Source organism: Halyomorpha halys, unplaced genomic scaffold, assembly GCF_000696795.3.
Source record: "Halyomorpha halys isolate HHAL.00 unplaced genomic scaffold, Hhal_1.1 Scaffold214.1, whole genome shotgun sequence".
NCBI lineage: Eukaryota > Metazoa > Arthropoda > Insecta > Hemiptera > Pentatomidae > Halyomorpha > Halyomorpha halys.
Window position 1 is genome coordinate 1,217,938 of NW_027110944.1, and position 15,968 is coordinate 1,233,905.

The 15,968-nt window shown below is 29.1% G+C and overlaps 1 protein-coding gene across 2 annotated transcripts in view; it reads left to right on the forward strand.

Annotated features, from left to right (window-relative positions):
* LOC106679674 (kinesin-like protein KIF2A) overlaps positions 1-15,968 on the forward strand; it is an 85,054-nt gene that overhangs the window by 66,794 nt on the left and 2,292 nt on the right. For both annotated transcript variants that reach the window (XM_014418960.2, XM_014418961.2), the window contains 5 exons: positions 1,902-2,044; positions 4,697-4,863; positions 5,607-5,761; positions 9,681-9,854; positions 12,215-12,389. In XM_014418960.2, coding sequence (XP_014274446.1) covers positions 1,902-2,044; positions 4,697-4,863; positions 5,607-5,761; positions 9,681-9,854; positions 12,215-12,389 — 814 coding nt within the window. The remainder of the gene's footprint in view (positions 1-1,901; positions 2,045-4,696; positions 4,864-5,606; positions 5,762-9,680; positions 9,855-12,214; positions 12,390-15,968) is intronic.

Genomic DNA, 15,968 nt, shown 5'->3' on the forward strand with positions numbered 1-15,968 from the left:
ATATAGAGAGAGAGAGAGAGAGAGAGAGAGAGAGAGTAATCTTTTTCTTACCTTCAATAAAAGATTGTTTGTATATATTTTTTGGCGATCTAATATTTTATTATGTAAATTTGTTGTTATTACATTTAGATCTATGATTAATCCAAGTTTTTAATTAATATTTGCAGTTGTAAGGAAATTATTCTTTTATTAATATCCCAATGTTTTTATTGATACAAATGTCAAGCTATGTATTAAAACAAACATAGGTTAATTTAAATCTCTAACTTTTTTGCCACACATTTTTAGAATAGTGTCAATGTGCCATTGAAGGCTTCAGTGGTTTTTACGATATGAAAATTATTCTCTTCAGTATCTCAAATTCCTTGCCAATATTTTAAAAAAATGCTGACTACTGGCTTCTTTGGACATGTTTTATTCTATAAAATTTGTTTTTCCTTAGTGCCTGTTAGATTTTTTCAGCACTTACTTATCTGTGTGACATTACTTGTTAGTTATTCATTCAACACTCATTTAGTTTTTTAACAGTAAGTTGGTATTTTTTTGAAATTATTAAAGAGGTATTTTTAGGTTACTCTGCTTTCTTGAGCATTATTCCCTCTACCCTAATCTTATCAGTCAGGTATAATTTGTGTCTACCATGTATTTTTTTTGGCTTGCTTGTTCTTTATATCAGATCCTGCTCGTGCCTTACTACAGAAATTCTGAATGTATGTTTAAATTTTTTTAGATTAGTGTGGAACGAGAGTTTAAATTATAAGACATTTTGCCTTCATACCAACGCTGATTTATATTTTCTTAAATCAAGTATTAGTCCATGGGGGAGGGGAGGACAGGGAAGATCGTGTTGGTGTGTTAGTTTTAATGATTACTTTGATATGATATAATAGCAAATCTTTGGGTCTCATTCATTGAGAAATTATGGCTTATCTGTGTGGAGTGTTGGAAGTTTCGCTATCGCTGTCCCGGTCACTACTGCACCTTCTAGTTGCTTCCCTTGTCCAGGTTGAGCAGTGGGTGAAAATGGAATATACTTTAAATCTTTACCTGGTGTCTAGAAATACCGGCTCGCCAGCTAGTCATCAGCTCTGGCATGATTGTAGGGGCAGTTCAGATTCTATCTTACTAGCCATGATAGATAATATCTGGGGGCATCGCAGTTGTGGCGTCTTTGGGGTCTTCCGGTGTATGCGGCAAGTGGGGGATTCAGAAAATGAGACCTATGACCCTGACTTATTACTGAAAATATCGGATTATGTAAATCTGATTCTTGATTCAATTTTGTATAGTTTGTGTGTGATAGTTTTCTTTATATTTATTGCTCAATATGTGTGACAATCAGTAAATATTTATTCAAAGATGATTGGCTCACAATTAAGTATGAGAGACTGCTTGGTTCATTTTTAGGTTACTACTATTTTATCTTGTTGAATAATAATTTTATGTTTTTATTATAAACTATGAAAACAAACATAGTATAGAAAAGACAGCAATTGGCTTCCAGAATAAAAAATATAAAAGCCTCATGTAATTTGAAGACTACTGACAACTTACTAAATCTTAGACTCTCAGTGTACTCTATATTTATGTTTTATATAATTTTTATTTTTCTCACTGCTTTCAGAATAGGCAGGGAAAATATTGTAATCCAACTAAGTTATAGTATATGTTTATATACATTATATATCTCAGAATATTCCAAATTGTGTAAAAAAACAATTAAATTATCTACAATATTAAACATAAACATAAAAATAAAAAATATCTTATTAGACAATTTTTGCACAACTATTCATCACTTATAAGCTTGTTATTTGACTTCTCCTAATACATACCTTGTAGAAGTAAGGTATAATTTCAGTTGTTAATTAAAGTGTTAATTTATACATTTATGTTTGCAGGTGTTTGATCTATTAGCTGACAAAGCCAAACTCCGTGTTTTAGAAGATGGAAAACAGCAGGTACAGGTCGTAGGTTTAACTGAGAGGGTTGTCACTAGTGTTGAACAAGTTCTTGCTTTGATTCAGAAGGGTAACCAAGCAAGGTAATATTAATTTAGTTTATTACCTACACTATATTTTTGACTAATATGTCAATTAATACTTCAAGTTTTAAAATTAATAATAAAAAATATAATGGTTTATAATGATTAATCAATATCCTTTTGGTTATAATTCTACTTTATGTGTTTACATAGTTCAATGAATAATTTATTGTTGGTATTCGCAAATTTTGAAAGTAAAAGAATTATATTGAACTGTGAACCAATAGGATGGGAATATAAGGAAGGGATCTGTGTAGAAAAGTTATTGTCAATTTTAGGCATGGAAGGACAGTTATTTTTATGTTTTTATTATTATCGATAAGTTTTAGTATGATTTTAAGGAAGAAGTTATAAGAAAGTTAGGTCTTTTTAGGACATTGTGACATTAATTTTAGGGTAATAGGGATCTGATTTGACAAGGCAATGGTGGATACAATCTTTTGCTGTATTATTTATCTGATGGTGAGGATGTTAGAGAAAATAATTGAATAGTCTAATTGAATAGGTTGGTGTAATATACCTTTCAGGTGGATATTTCGATAAAGAGATCTAGAAAAGTGAGTTGATAGTTAATTTTTGCTTTAGATAGTGAAACAAAAATATGGGTGATGAAATATAATAGAAACAATGTCTGGACTTCTTGATGGACTGAAATCAAGATCATTTACACTTTGAAGACCACATTGGGCATAAATAAATGCCCACTGATGCAATCCTTACAAAATGGTCAAAAGTGAGAGGATTGGTGGCAGATGTATAATTTTTTTATAAATATATAGTATGGCCTTTGTAGACAAAAATAATTATAAGGAAATAAGCCTTTTAGCCCAATCGGTGGACTGCGAATTCAACCAGGCTGCTCCCAGATGTTCCATGGTTGTCAGGTGAACTCCACTACTGTTCAGAAAATTTTCAACAAATTTACATGATTTAAGGTACCCTGAGCCCAAATAGCCTAGTATTTCATGATTATCTGTGTGTCTGTCTATATTTATATGGTCAGCATAGTTAAAAAATAAAAATTTGTATGAAACTGATATTATCTATCAAAAATAGATATATACCAAGGATTTAACAGCAACTTTTTGCTGTAATCAACTTACCGGAAGTGCTACTTGATATTAATTGGATACATTTTTTTAAATAATAGCTCTTAAATTTTCATTAAACTGATTATATCGATGTACGATTATATAGTCTTATAGAATACCAGTTAAGTCTTATCCTCATTGAAATAGATTGACAGGGATTAAATTACGAATTTTTAAAATTACTTTATGTCTTTGTTTATTTGAAATAATTAACAATCTCTCATTGTTTGTAGTAATAAACAATGGATAAAGAAAAACAAATTTCCTTAGTTGGAATTGAATTTATGGAAATATGAGTTGTAATAAAGTGTAACTTTATTAGTAGTAGAGCTATAGAAGTAGTGATAAAGTTGTATGAAGTAATGAAGAGTTATAAAAAATTCATAAATCAACTGAACTAATAAAGAAATATTTTTGTGTATCCTTAGTTGTTATGATAATGGTCAGTTTTTACTTTCACTTACCTATATATGAAATATATAGAGGAAGTGTTAGGTTCATGTAAGTTTTAGAACCCCATAATTAAACAGAAATTAATTTATACTCACAGTAGGGTGTGAAGTGAAATTTATGTGATTTGTACACCAGAACATTTATTCATATCATACTCATCTTTTTGGGGTCTTATCTTTATAACCTAGAAGAAGGCCTACAAAGTGAGCCAAAGTATCAGCAATCATTGAATTAGTTCATACTATTTCTTATTTGATTGACTATCACTCTAACCATTTTCTCCTTTAGTATTATTATTTTATTCTGGTCAACCTTGTAATAAATTTTATGGATTGGTTATTTTTTCATGAAATTAATTGTATTTTTGGGTTGTTCATGTATTTGTTAGCAAATATTTTTAGAGATGATCTGTATTTTGAATTTCACTGGTAAAACTTATAAGATGGCAATTATATAACATTTGTCTGATGAAGAGTTACATAATGTAATATTACACTGAGTCCTAGTGACCAAAGTTAATTTATCATTCATCATTCAAGGACTAAAATCCCAATACATTTTTGTAAAGTTTTGTTCAAGTTTCTGCTTGGTATATCTGCAATATTTAGATCATATTGAAACAAATAACTTTAATTCTTCCAATTTATGTAATTGTATAGTATAATGAAATGTCATCTGTGGCACTCATTTATCCTCTTCAATATAATAGGGAGTTATATTTGGGTATTGTTTACCATTATATTATTTTTTATCAATGCTTGTAACTGGTGGGGGAACTAGTTTGGAAATTGAGTCTACTGTTTTTTTTCTAACCCCTACCCAGAGGTTTGCACCTCATTCTTACTAAAGTGGGAGTGTCAAGATTCATCTCTCGAAATTGGTGAGAATATATTTGGCCATCACTTCTATTATCTATCATCTAAATTAATAATTTTTATCATCAGCATTGTATTTATTAGAAAATGTTTGTCATCTTAGCTGCTTTGTTCATCAGTTTGCATTTCAAAGTTCTTTTATGTAAACTAAAATAAGCTGTTTTGATCATTTCATCATAATGAAATTTATTATAACTATTAAAGAATTGAGAAATTCTTTTTTTGTTGATTAGAACATCTGGTCAAACTTCAGCGAATTCCAATTCATCACGTTCACATGCTGTGTTTCAAATAACTCTTAGAGTTCCTGGATCACATTATATCCATGGAAAATTTTCATTAATTGACTTAGCTGGAAATGAAAGAGGTGCTGATACATCATCTGCAGATCGACTTACTCGTAAGTTTTCATTTAATATTAAAAACACTATTGTGTTAGTATTGTGATTTACTAAAATAAATAATATGTAACTAAAGTATTATTACCGTTTCTGAAGATTTATAACTCTCAAAATCCCCCTCTGTACAGAAATAAACCATTGTATCAAAATGATTATCCTTCTGGTTACTAACTAGTTAAAGTAGAGCATTGACCTCTACAAGGCTTCCTTATGAGTTTATTTGAAATCATTGAAACCATTAAATATAACATAAATCATTTTCATATTCATGTCAGTGAATATATTTTTGTAAAATCTCGAAATTCTACGTTATTTATTTTTGTGACCAAACTGAGCAATGAAACCCCCAATAGTTCTTTATGAGCATTTCATGCTTGATAATATAAATTTAATAATGAAAATCTTATACAAATTGACCATTTTTTTAGCCAAAAAAGTAAAAGATATCTGAGGTATTTCAGGGGATTAGTTTTCATGTGTGCTGCAATCCAGTACATTTATAACCATGCCTCATTTTAGCTAGATTCACAGTGTGATAGTATCTCGTATAAACTAGCCACAATGATTAAGTTTTATTTTCTGTTATAATGTAATCATTGGTTACGATTATGCCCATCTCTTATTTTATGTATGAATTATGTTTTATTAAGTTATTTGTTTAAAATTAATAATTTTTTTAAATATGTATTCTGTTGCTAGCTTTTGTTTTTGGGTTTACTTTTTGATTTATTTTAATTTTTAGGGATGGAAGGAGCAGAAATCAACAAGTCTCTCCTAGCTCTGAAGGAATGTATTAGAGCCCTTGGCCGAAAGGGAGCTCATTTACCATTTCGAGCTAGTAAACTAACTCAAGTTCTGAGAGATTCATTTATTGGAGACAATACTAAGACTTGCATGGTTTGTATTTTTTAAACATAAATTGTTTTTCATAAAAGCTCCAGCTTTTTATATTACTTTAATATATAATATTATTTTATATTAATAAAATTAATATATAATTACATTAAAATATTTAACTTTAATATGTATTTACTACAATTTTATTATAACTTAACTGAAAATTATGTTGGACATGGTAAATGCTTTTGTTTTTACATGTATCAATCATTTCTTTCTATTGGCTGAGTAAACAGACTCATTAGTTAACTCAATACCTCAAAGTATCTTGATATCTATAATGAAAGTTGTAGTTATTTTTTCATATCCTTCATTGGTGAATATTTTTTTAAATTAGTATATTCTATTTACTATATTGTCTTTAACTCTAGACATAAGGAATGCATCATTCATATTGAGCAATTTCATATGTATAAAAATATATATTTTTAATAATTATGATTGGTTTTTTAGAAAAAAAAAAATGCTATTTTGTACATTCATTTAAATAAAAAAACATTGAATTCACTTAACTATTAAAATGCAAGTAAAGTAATCTGTGTATGTTTTTTTTAGTAATTTACAATATTTTCTACCACCCTTTGATCACATACAAACTGAAAAGGATAAATTGCCCTCATTTTTTCTAATGGATGTTTCTGTGTTTCCCGTTCATTGGTATTATTAATTTCAGAATTTTGATTTCATATTCAAATTCAATCTTGGTATTATTCATTTCTTAATTCTGATTTCATATTCAAATTCTTTTTTTATTTTAATTATTTTTTTACGGCTGTTCAACCCGGTTACAGGTCTTTACCTGCTCCAACCACTTCCTCTAGACATCACATTTTTATGCTGCCGCTATCCATTTCCTAACTTAGCTATGATATTGTCATCCTAAGCTAAGATATTGTCAGCATCTTCCTCCACACCATTTAACTGTCTCAGCTTTGATCTCCCTCTCCTTGTTCCATGAATTGGCTGTGTGAACAGCATTTTTAGCATTTCTCCATCTGCAATTCTGTACTAAAGCTTTAGAGATGGAGCTTGATCTTCCTAGAAAGTATTAACCTGTTCAGCTGTTTTCTGAGGCCAAAGTAGCATCAGTTGGCTGAGGACGCCGGAACTATTATCCTGAGTGACCACAGAACCCAGGTGAATAAACTTCAGAACCTTTTCGAAGTTAAGAGGTCCAATGCTTGATGTCTTACCTGGTTTAGGAACCTATCATGTTCTTGGTTTTTGGCTTCTAATCCAAGTTTTCTGGCTGTGTTCTCTAATGCAAGAAAAGCCTTGGCATGGCTTGAAGGGACTGTCCCACAAAGTCTACATCATCCACACAGGCCTACAATAGGAGTAGTCTAGTAAATATGCTTCCTTGCTTCCATAACCTGTTCAGCTATTTTTTTTTAGGCCAAAGTAGCATCAGTTGGCTGAGGACATCAGCCCACATCTGTTATAGTTTTCTCAATCCGCCATTTTGAATGTCTAAATATATCATGTTAAATACCTCTACAATTTCCATGTAATAATTTTCAATTAAGTTTATTATGATTATCCTTTTGAATTGAAAAATCAGTAATTCCAAATCAGCTACCTAAAAGACCGCCTGGGTTCTTCAAGAACATTGAAAGGGGTCACTGACCTTCTAATTATTTGTTGGTTTTTTTTCTTGACCATTTTCATCTATAAGACTCTTTCATATTGAGCTATTGAAAAAATCATTTAGATAAGGAAAGAAGAGACAGAGAGAATTTATAGTGAAAAACACCCACATACCTTGTCTAATTTGTAGGAATGTTTTTTGCTCATAACCGTGCATGCATGCACACTCTTCCCATGTTCATTTTTTAAGGATCCATCACCTTATTTTATAAAAATAGAATGACACTAAAGCATGAAGATGTAGTATTTAGTTTCAATCACTGCAGTCAATGAATAACAGATAAATTGTATGTGTTATTATAATTCTAAATATGATATAATAGTTGGAGAAGTTTGTCGGGGGGTGCGGTCAGCAAAGAACAACATAAATAAACAAAACCATATTTATTTATTTTATGCCGACGTTTTGACCTGAGTTTCAGGTCTTCATCCAATTGCAGGCCTACCTTCTACGCCATAACCCCTGATGAAGACCTGAAACTCAGGTCGAAACGTCGGCATAAAATAAATAAATATGGTTTTGTTTATTTATGTTGTTCTTTGCTGACCGCACCCCCCGACAAACTTCTCCAATCATTAATCTATGGTCAACTATCTACACCTCATTATAATATAATAATATAATACTATTTTACAGTATGGTTCCGAAGACAAGCATGATATACTAAACCATTGACATTCTAGATGTATTAGTTTAATTATTAAAATATATGAAGGTAGTCTAGTTGTTAAGAAATTAATAAATAAAAAATAACTTTTTTTGAAATAATTGATTTCTATTTGAATTTAACTACTTTAAATAAAGTATAAATTTTTGTACCCACTTAATAAAGTCGTATGCACAAATAGTTTTTAATCCAAACATACTTCGTCAGCTATTAGTTTGGATTACGGAGAATAACTTGTATTTCTTTTCTCTCTCAACCTCCTCTATAATCAGGTAAATTAAAAAGAAGGATAGTGGCTGCAGGTGAATGCCAGCCCAGAGTTGTTAAATCTATAAACCTACCTGTTCCTCCACTTCTCCTGTTCATGTACTACACTTTGTTATTGTATATTATAGCCATCTGCTTTTATTGTTGGCCAGGGCAGTGGAGGGAGAGAAACCCCATATTTTAAGACTTTTTTTCAGTTTCTGGCCTATAACTTTTAAACTATGGACCCTACTGAAACTTTTTTTCTGTAATTAATTAAAAAATTTTGAATTATGTCTTGGATGAGTGTCTAACATTATAAGTTCAGTCCAGGAATACATTCATAATCAACAGTGTAAAAAGAACAATTTTTACCAACTTTTCTTAGAAATTCAATGTAGAAACTTTAAAAGATCAGTACCATGGAAATGGCTGTAAAAAAGTCCGAAAATTTCCCCTAGACCTAGAAACCTATCTCCATATAATTATAACATAGGGGAGATACGACAAAGCGTCATAAAACCAAAGTTGTACATCTTTTTTACTTTAACAGGCATTTCAAGTTTAAAGACTGTCAGAGTCCTTAGTGACTAAAGTAAACCAAAAATTTGAGAAAAAATTACAAAATTCATTTGTTGATAGCTATTACCATTTAGTTACAATACACCCTCAAAAATAGAGTTTTGAACTTTGAATTTTAAAGTTGATTCCACAAAAAACAAAAAAACACACGTTTTGTAACGTTTAGTTCAATCATGGGTATTTGTTTGATGTTATTGTAAATATGTCTATTATTTAATATCAGTGTCCAATAAAATAAATTTATTAAAGAAGAAGAAAAAATAAATTTATGTAAAGGTCCTATTCCTGATTCAAATTTAAACTGTATCTACATTTGATAAGTTCTTTTAATGAGTCAAAAAATGAAAGCATTGAATTATGATTATACAATATTATTAGTATTTGATAAATGTCTGATAATGTAACAAATATCGGCTAGAGTAAATTTTGCTTGGTCTGGGAAAATTTAGAAAATGTTGTATAGTCAGAAGATTTCTTCAAGCTACTTTGTTAGACATCCTGTTATAATTTCTTGCCAGAACCACATAAAAAATGTGACCTTTATACTCTGGCTAGACCATTGACTCATAGGATGATTCTTTCTCTTAATTTTCTTTTTATACATGTAATATGTATTTAAAAGTTCTAACTTTTTATTTGTTTAATTTAATTTGTTCTATTTTTGTTTTGTTATTTACACATCCAGATAAGTAAATATCATTAATTAGCAGTATGAAGTAAAATATAGTTCATTTTAGTTTTATTCTCTGGTTAGTTAATTTTATTATCTATTTTAGATTGCAATGATAAGCCCTGGAATGAGCTCATGCGAACATTCATTAAATACCTTAAGATATGCTGATAGAGTAAAAGAACTAGCAGCTAATGATCCATCTACTTACAGCCAAGAAAATTCTCCTGTTAATGATAGCCGTGAAGATAGTGATTTAGCTGCGTTACGGTCATTAAATGTAAGTTTTATTATATTCAATTATATATGTATGACTTCGCATTATTTTATTCTCTTTATAATTAAAGAGTTATATTTTTGAGATTCCCCTGTTATATTTCAAGAAATAAGCATGAAAATATGGAAGCTATGCCAGGTCTGTAGATATGAAATCAGAATTTACCCATAGATGCCATTGGTTATCAATGTTGTTACTGTTGAACCACGCCATTGGTCCCATTTTCTTGTTTTAACTTCTCATAAAGACTTTAATTCCCTACAATAAAAGTTTCATAGAACAGTGTTATTTTAATAGTGTTGAATATGTCGCATAGCGCAACTGTAAACTTCAATTTACGGATAGCATTGATTTTCTTTTACCATTTGAAGAAAAGTGGTGTAGAAATATATTGAGTGCTTTTCAAGCTTACATAGTTCATTTAAAAAGTGTTCAATAATGGGGTGCTGAGAGAAATGGAAAGAACACAATTATTGACTGAAGAACTTTGTTTGGACTTGTTAGAAGGTAAACATACTAAAAGTCCTTATTACTAGAAGGTTTGGAGAATGTTGAGAGTTCCTAAAAGTTCCCTTTTTTGTGGTTTTGAATGTATATCATATAAGCTATACTTCCTAGCATCAAGGAATTCTATCCTATACAAAATTAAGATCATAAAAAGTTCCACAAGTTTGATTCTTCACATTCAAGATTCACTAATTTTGAAAAATGAAGTTTTTTTTACCTTATTTCACTAGCAAACTCTAAAGGTTTTTGTCTTATAAACAAGCCATGCAGTAGTGGAATAATGAAAAATACTGAAGTTATGTTTTTCTACTAAATCTTGGAAGTTACCCAGAGTAAAAGTGAAATTTACTCCTAACATTTGAATCGTTAATGACAAAAATAGTATGATATTATTATTATAAAATGAGATTTAATGCACTACAACTTCTTTTCTTATGGATTTTTTGCAAAAAGAAAAACCTTAAAGTTAGCTAGTGGTATAAGGTAAAAACATGAGGAAATTTTATTTCTCAAAATTAACGCGCAAACATTTTAGAAAATAAATGAAAAAGCGAAAAATTCAATGGAATCAATGCAGTACTTCCTGTATAGTATAGTCTTTATGTTAAAAGGAATAATTTTTGTGATATATGTCAAAGAACAGAAAAACTTCTAGGTCTCTCCTTCCATTCTCCCAACCTCGTAGGAGTAAGAACTTTTATTATGCTTACCTTCTAACTAGTTCAAACATAGTTCTAATGTTAGAACTTATGTTTCTTCCATTTCCCTCTTCAAACTTTCTTTGAATGGACTATACAATGAACATGCTTGTTGGGGCAAGGGGCTTTTCATAATTAAATGTATTAGGGATATTCATAATCTTTAGGTTAACATGTTAAAGTGCATTAAATGGAAAAAGTTATGTTAAATGGAGAAATATTTCCTCCTTTTAACATCTTAAAATGGTATAACATATAACATAGTTGAAAGTCTGTTACTAGGTCTGTTAAATGGAGAATGATGTCACACAAGAGACTCTATCTGAACTAGTCACCATTTTGTTTGTTGTGTTAGGTTACTTGCTCGTAGTTTGTGTTTTGATTGTCTTAGTATTGTTTTGGTAGTTCTTAAAACTATTTAAGCAATGAATAACAATAATTATGATGTAATGGAAAAAAAAGTAGGAGAGGAAACTAGGAACAGTTGAAGTAGAAAGTAGATGATGTGACAAAGCTGTTTTATTATCTCGTAAAGATTACGAGGTTACAAAACAAATTACCCAGAAAATCCGCTAGGAGCTCCTCTGCATTTAACATATAACATTGACTTTAAATTAGGCTGCTCACAATCCTATACTTGTAATATTTACCATGTTAAAACTTTTTACATTTAACACAACATTATGAATACCCCTATTATCTACCTCTTCTCTAGAAAAAAGTAGTGGTGTGGTTCGATTTTATAAAAATTTTATGTATGGAGGACCTATGTATTGAAATCCTCTCCAAATAGCTAAAAGATTAAATAAAATAAAATAATAAAGAAAATAAGCTTTCAATTGCTAACAGAGTACATTTTTATTAAAAATATATGAATAAAGGACATGAACAATACAGTCTTAATATTAAAAAAATGTGGGAATATATGTGCAAAATTTAAAGGACCTTATCCTTCATTAGAAAATTAAATAATAAACAGAGAATAGAAAAAAAAAAGACTTAAAAGGTAACCTATCTTGTTAATATTTATAAAGGTTTACAGAGAAAAAATAAATAAATTGCTAATTTTATATTAGCCGCCTTCATCAACAAATGGTCAAATCAAAATTTAGTGGGTGAAAGTTGCTCATAAAACTAACTAACTTTTTTTTTACTTAGGAAAATGAAATATCTGCTGATCTTTATAACTTCCATGAAGCTATTTCACAACTTAATAAGTTGGAAGATGAAATGCTTGACAATTTCAAGACTTGGAGAGATAGTTGTGTAAAATTGGATTCACAAGAAAAAAATCTATTAGCGGCTACTAATGATGTTGATTATGACCAAGATGGTGAGGAAAATTTTAGATATCGGTTAATATTATTTGTGTGTTTACTACCATTATTGTATAGTACCATATTTGTTTTAGTTTATGACTGATCATATTGTAAAATTGTTTCATAATTTGTTTTAATGATATTTTTTTATAAATATATATCTAGGTTTGTGTATATATATATATAGATAGATATAGGTTAAGCAGATTTGATTATTTTTTATCTGTCTTGTGAAATAAGTTTTTGTTATAACCTTTTGAAGATTTTACTTGAGGCCGTCTATACAGAGTACTCATTTTGTGAAAAATTCCACTCATTTTTAAGGATCATTGTTTTATACATATTGAATCTAAATTATTTTTTTAATAAAGGTTTTTCCTCACCCATCAGTATATAGTCGTTTTATTTTGGTGTTACATCCTTTTTTTTTGTAATGATATTTCTAGTTTTAGTGTGAACATTTTCTAAATCATATTTTTCCTGGTTTTCACTTTATATTTATGTTAAAGAACTCATTCACACACTTCATAATTTTTTTTTTCTTTTCATTACATTTCTTTCCTTTTTTTTTTTTACTTTTCAAAGTAACCCATTGAATGGTTTTCTTTTAAGTGCATTCTGTACATGTATGTACCATGTACCTTAAAATAATTCCTATTCATCAATTTAACATATATCAATTTTGTAATTTACAGAAATATAAATGCTTAAAATAATATTATCAATTGCATAATGAATGAAAAATAAAAAGGAACTAATTCTATATACAATACTTGTAATACTACATACATCTGGATGTCTACTAGTTAGAAAATTTGGGAATATGTCAGGGACTTGGTATTGTTAGGAATATATTAGGAATTCTCAATAAATTCTTTGAATATCTGGGTAGTCATTACTAGTTTTAAACTTTAATATCTTGCTTAAATTTTCATAAACTGTTTGATATCTAATTTGGTGGTTAACAGAATATAAGTGATTTCCCATAAGAGAGTTTAAATGTACAGGAACTGATATTTATTGCCGAGCCCTTTCATTGAGGCAATGTAAGGGGTTATCTTCATCATCTCGGCAGACAATTTTTTTTTCATATTTCGATGTTATTAATTATAACTTCTATTACTGATGTATTATATTTTTATTTAAACTTTGTTATTTGAGTATGATTTAAATTTTATAATGGGTATGGAAAGTGCTCTCTGGAAGATAGTCGGGTTAGAAGTTAGATTAAGCCCACAAAACCTTTTGGAATTTATAGGTATGTGTGTTTTTATTTACAAGGAATTGTAGAAATTATTTATAACATTTAAAACTATTGATACTCTTAAATGAGCCATTTGGTCATACAACATTGTAACAGTCAATATGAAAACTTATTACATGTTAAAATGTTTATTTTAATTACAATTTTTACTTTCAACTAGGAGTCACTTTACCCTGACTTTATACCAACATTATTCTCTTAAAAAAAAAAATTCTTAAGATTCTTTATACAATTTATGAAATCAGCCTTAAAAACACCAGTAATGCCGTTAACGTCAATTCATACAAAATTTCAGTTACCATGTTTTGTAACCGAATGCATCATATGATAAATAATTATTTACATATTTTAAAAGTCCTAATAAAAATATAACAAAATATCTGTGAAAATTAAAAAATGAAATTAAACATGAAAGTTAAAAAAAAACTATGAATACACATAAATGTATATAACATTGATGAGTGACATTATTAGGGAATTCGCCAACGCACTTAGGTGGAAGGAATAAGAAAATGTTTTACAAAGAAGTCTGGATCGAGAGAGGGAAAAAGAACTTTTTGAGTTTTGGAGCTTGGTCCAGTCTGTATAAAAAGCACATCATGCTGGATGAGTGGTACTATGGGAATGATTATGATGATAAATGGTTACAGTATACTTTACTGGAAGTGTATGATTTCAAATGAGATATATATTTTCTACTTTTTGTTATTTTTATCATCTCTCATAAATTCATTTTAATTGAAGTTTATTCCCTATAAAAGACAAAATAGATTTTAAATAAATAACACTTGAAATTTTCATGTAAAGAAAAGTATGGTTTAATAAATTTCTTATTTATACATCCCATTCTTCCCATGTGATGCATATTTTTTTTATTATGCCTTATACACTTTATATAAACAGATTTCAATTGCTTAAGAAGGTGATACCTTACATTAGCTATAGCTATAAAAACAGGTATGCATGAAAATTTCTGTATAGGTAAAGGTTTAAGATATTACCTTTTGATGAATTTTTATTAATAAGTAATGTTATCTAAGCAGTTTTTGTGTAGCATTTTTATTATTATGTAACAAATCATTATTTTTTATTACATTTTTTCTGAATATAATATAATTGATTTAGGATAGATTCATGTTGTTAATTATTCACTCAATATATGCTTACAAAGGGTAAAGATTTTGTTATGAAATTAAGTTTTAATAAATTTTCCATATTTAAATTTTTGAAACAAATATTTAAATATTTTATTGAAATTATTACATTAAATTATTGGCACTAAATTCGTAAGGGTTTGTGGTCAATTGAATTATTTGTCATATGGCTGTGCAGTGATATTTTTGGTAATCTGTCTATATTATCATTTCCTACTGCCTTAATTTTTGGTTATTATGCTTTTCGCACTAAAACATTTATTGTGGATTATAAATTCATTATCTTGGAACCATTTTTATTAATAAAGAAATTTAAAAAAAAAAGGATTGGTTGATAACATCTGATAATTTTTATTGGACTGTTTTTAAATTTTCTATTTTCAAACTAAAATTTCTTACATCAATAATATTACTCATTCTTTCCACTCTCAAGATTCAGAACTTATCCAATCATTCAAATTGTTATCCAATTCTGCTATCTCTTTAAAACATTGAGCCCCAAGAGATTGTCGGACAAATACAAGTGAGGATTTTTGATTATTCAGGGAGGGGGCATTGATTGTGATGGGCCAAGTTTGCAGAACTGTTGTAGAGGGCCAGTGGAGTCAAACAAGTGTTGATTCCTGTTGCCAAGAGGCCCCATGGTGAGGAATAAACATTTTATCATAACATTTAGGCAGTCAGCTGGGACCACCTCAACCTTCTATTGAAGTTAAGATTGGTGATCTGTGACTGCCATGGCACTCGATGCATTAACCTCCTCAATAATTAAAATGACAGTGGTCTTGGTATTTCCTGTTTAAATACATTCTTAGGAGTACTGGCAGTGGCCAGCTAGCTTCTTCATTCAAGACCTCAGTGTCTATAGTGTTCAACTTCCTCTATCTTAAAAATCAGTGATGAATTTGAGAAAGAAGTACTGATATCTTCTAGAGTTCTGCTTTATCCTCTATAAGAGCAATTAATGCATGTAAGTATGGTTGTGATAATGATTGTTCAAATAAACGTTATGTGGTATATGATGATTATTATTCTACTTTTTCTTTATTATTAAGTAAAGCCTCTAATATTATTAAAAGAAGGTATCTAACATTATTAAAAACATAATTGATTCTATTATAAATTTAGATAGAAAAGGAATTATTTTTATTTCAATTTCTCTTAATCTGGATAGG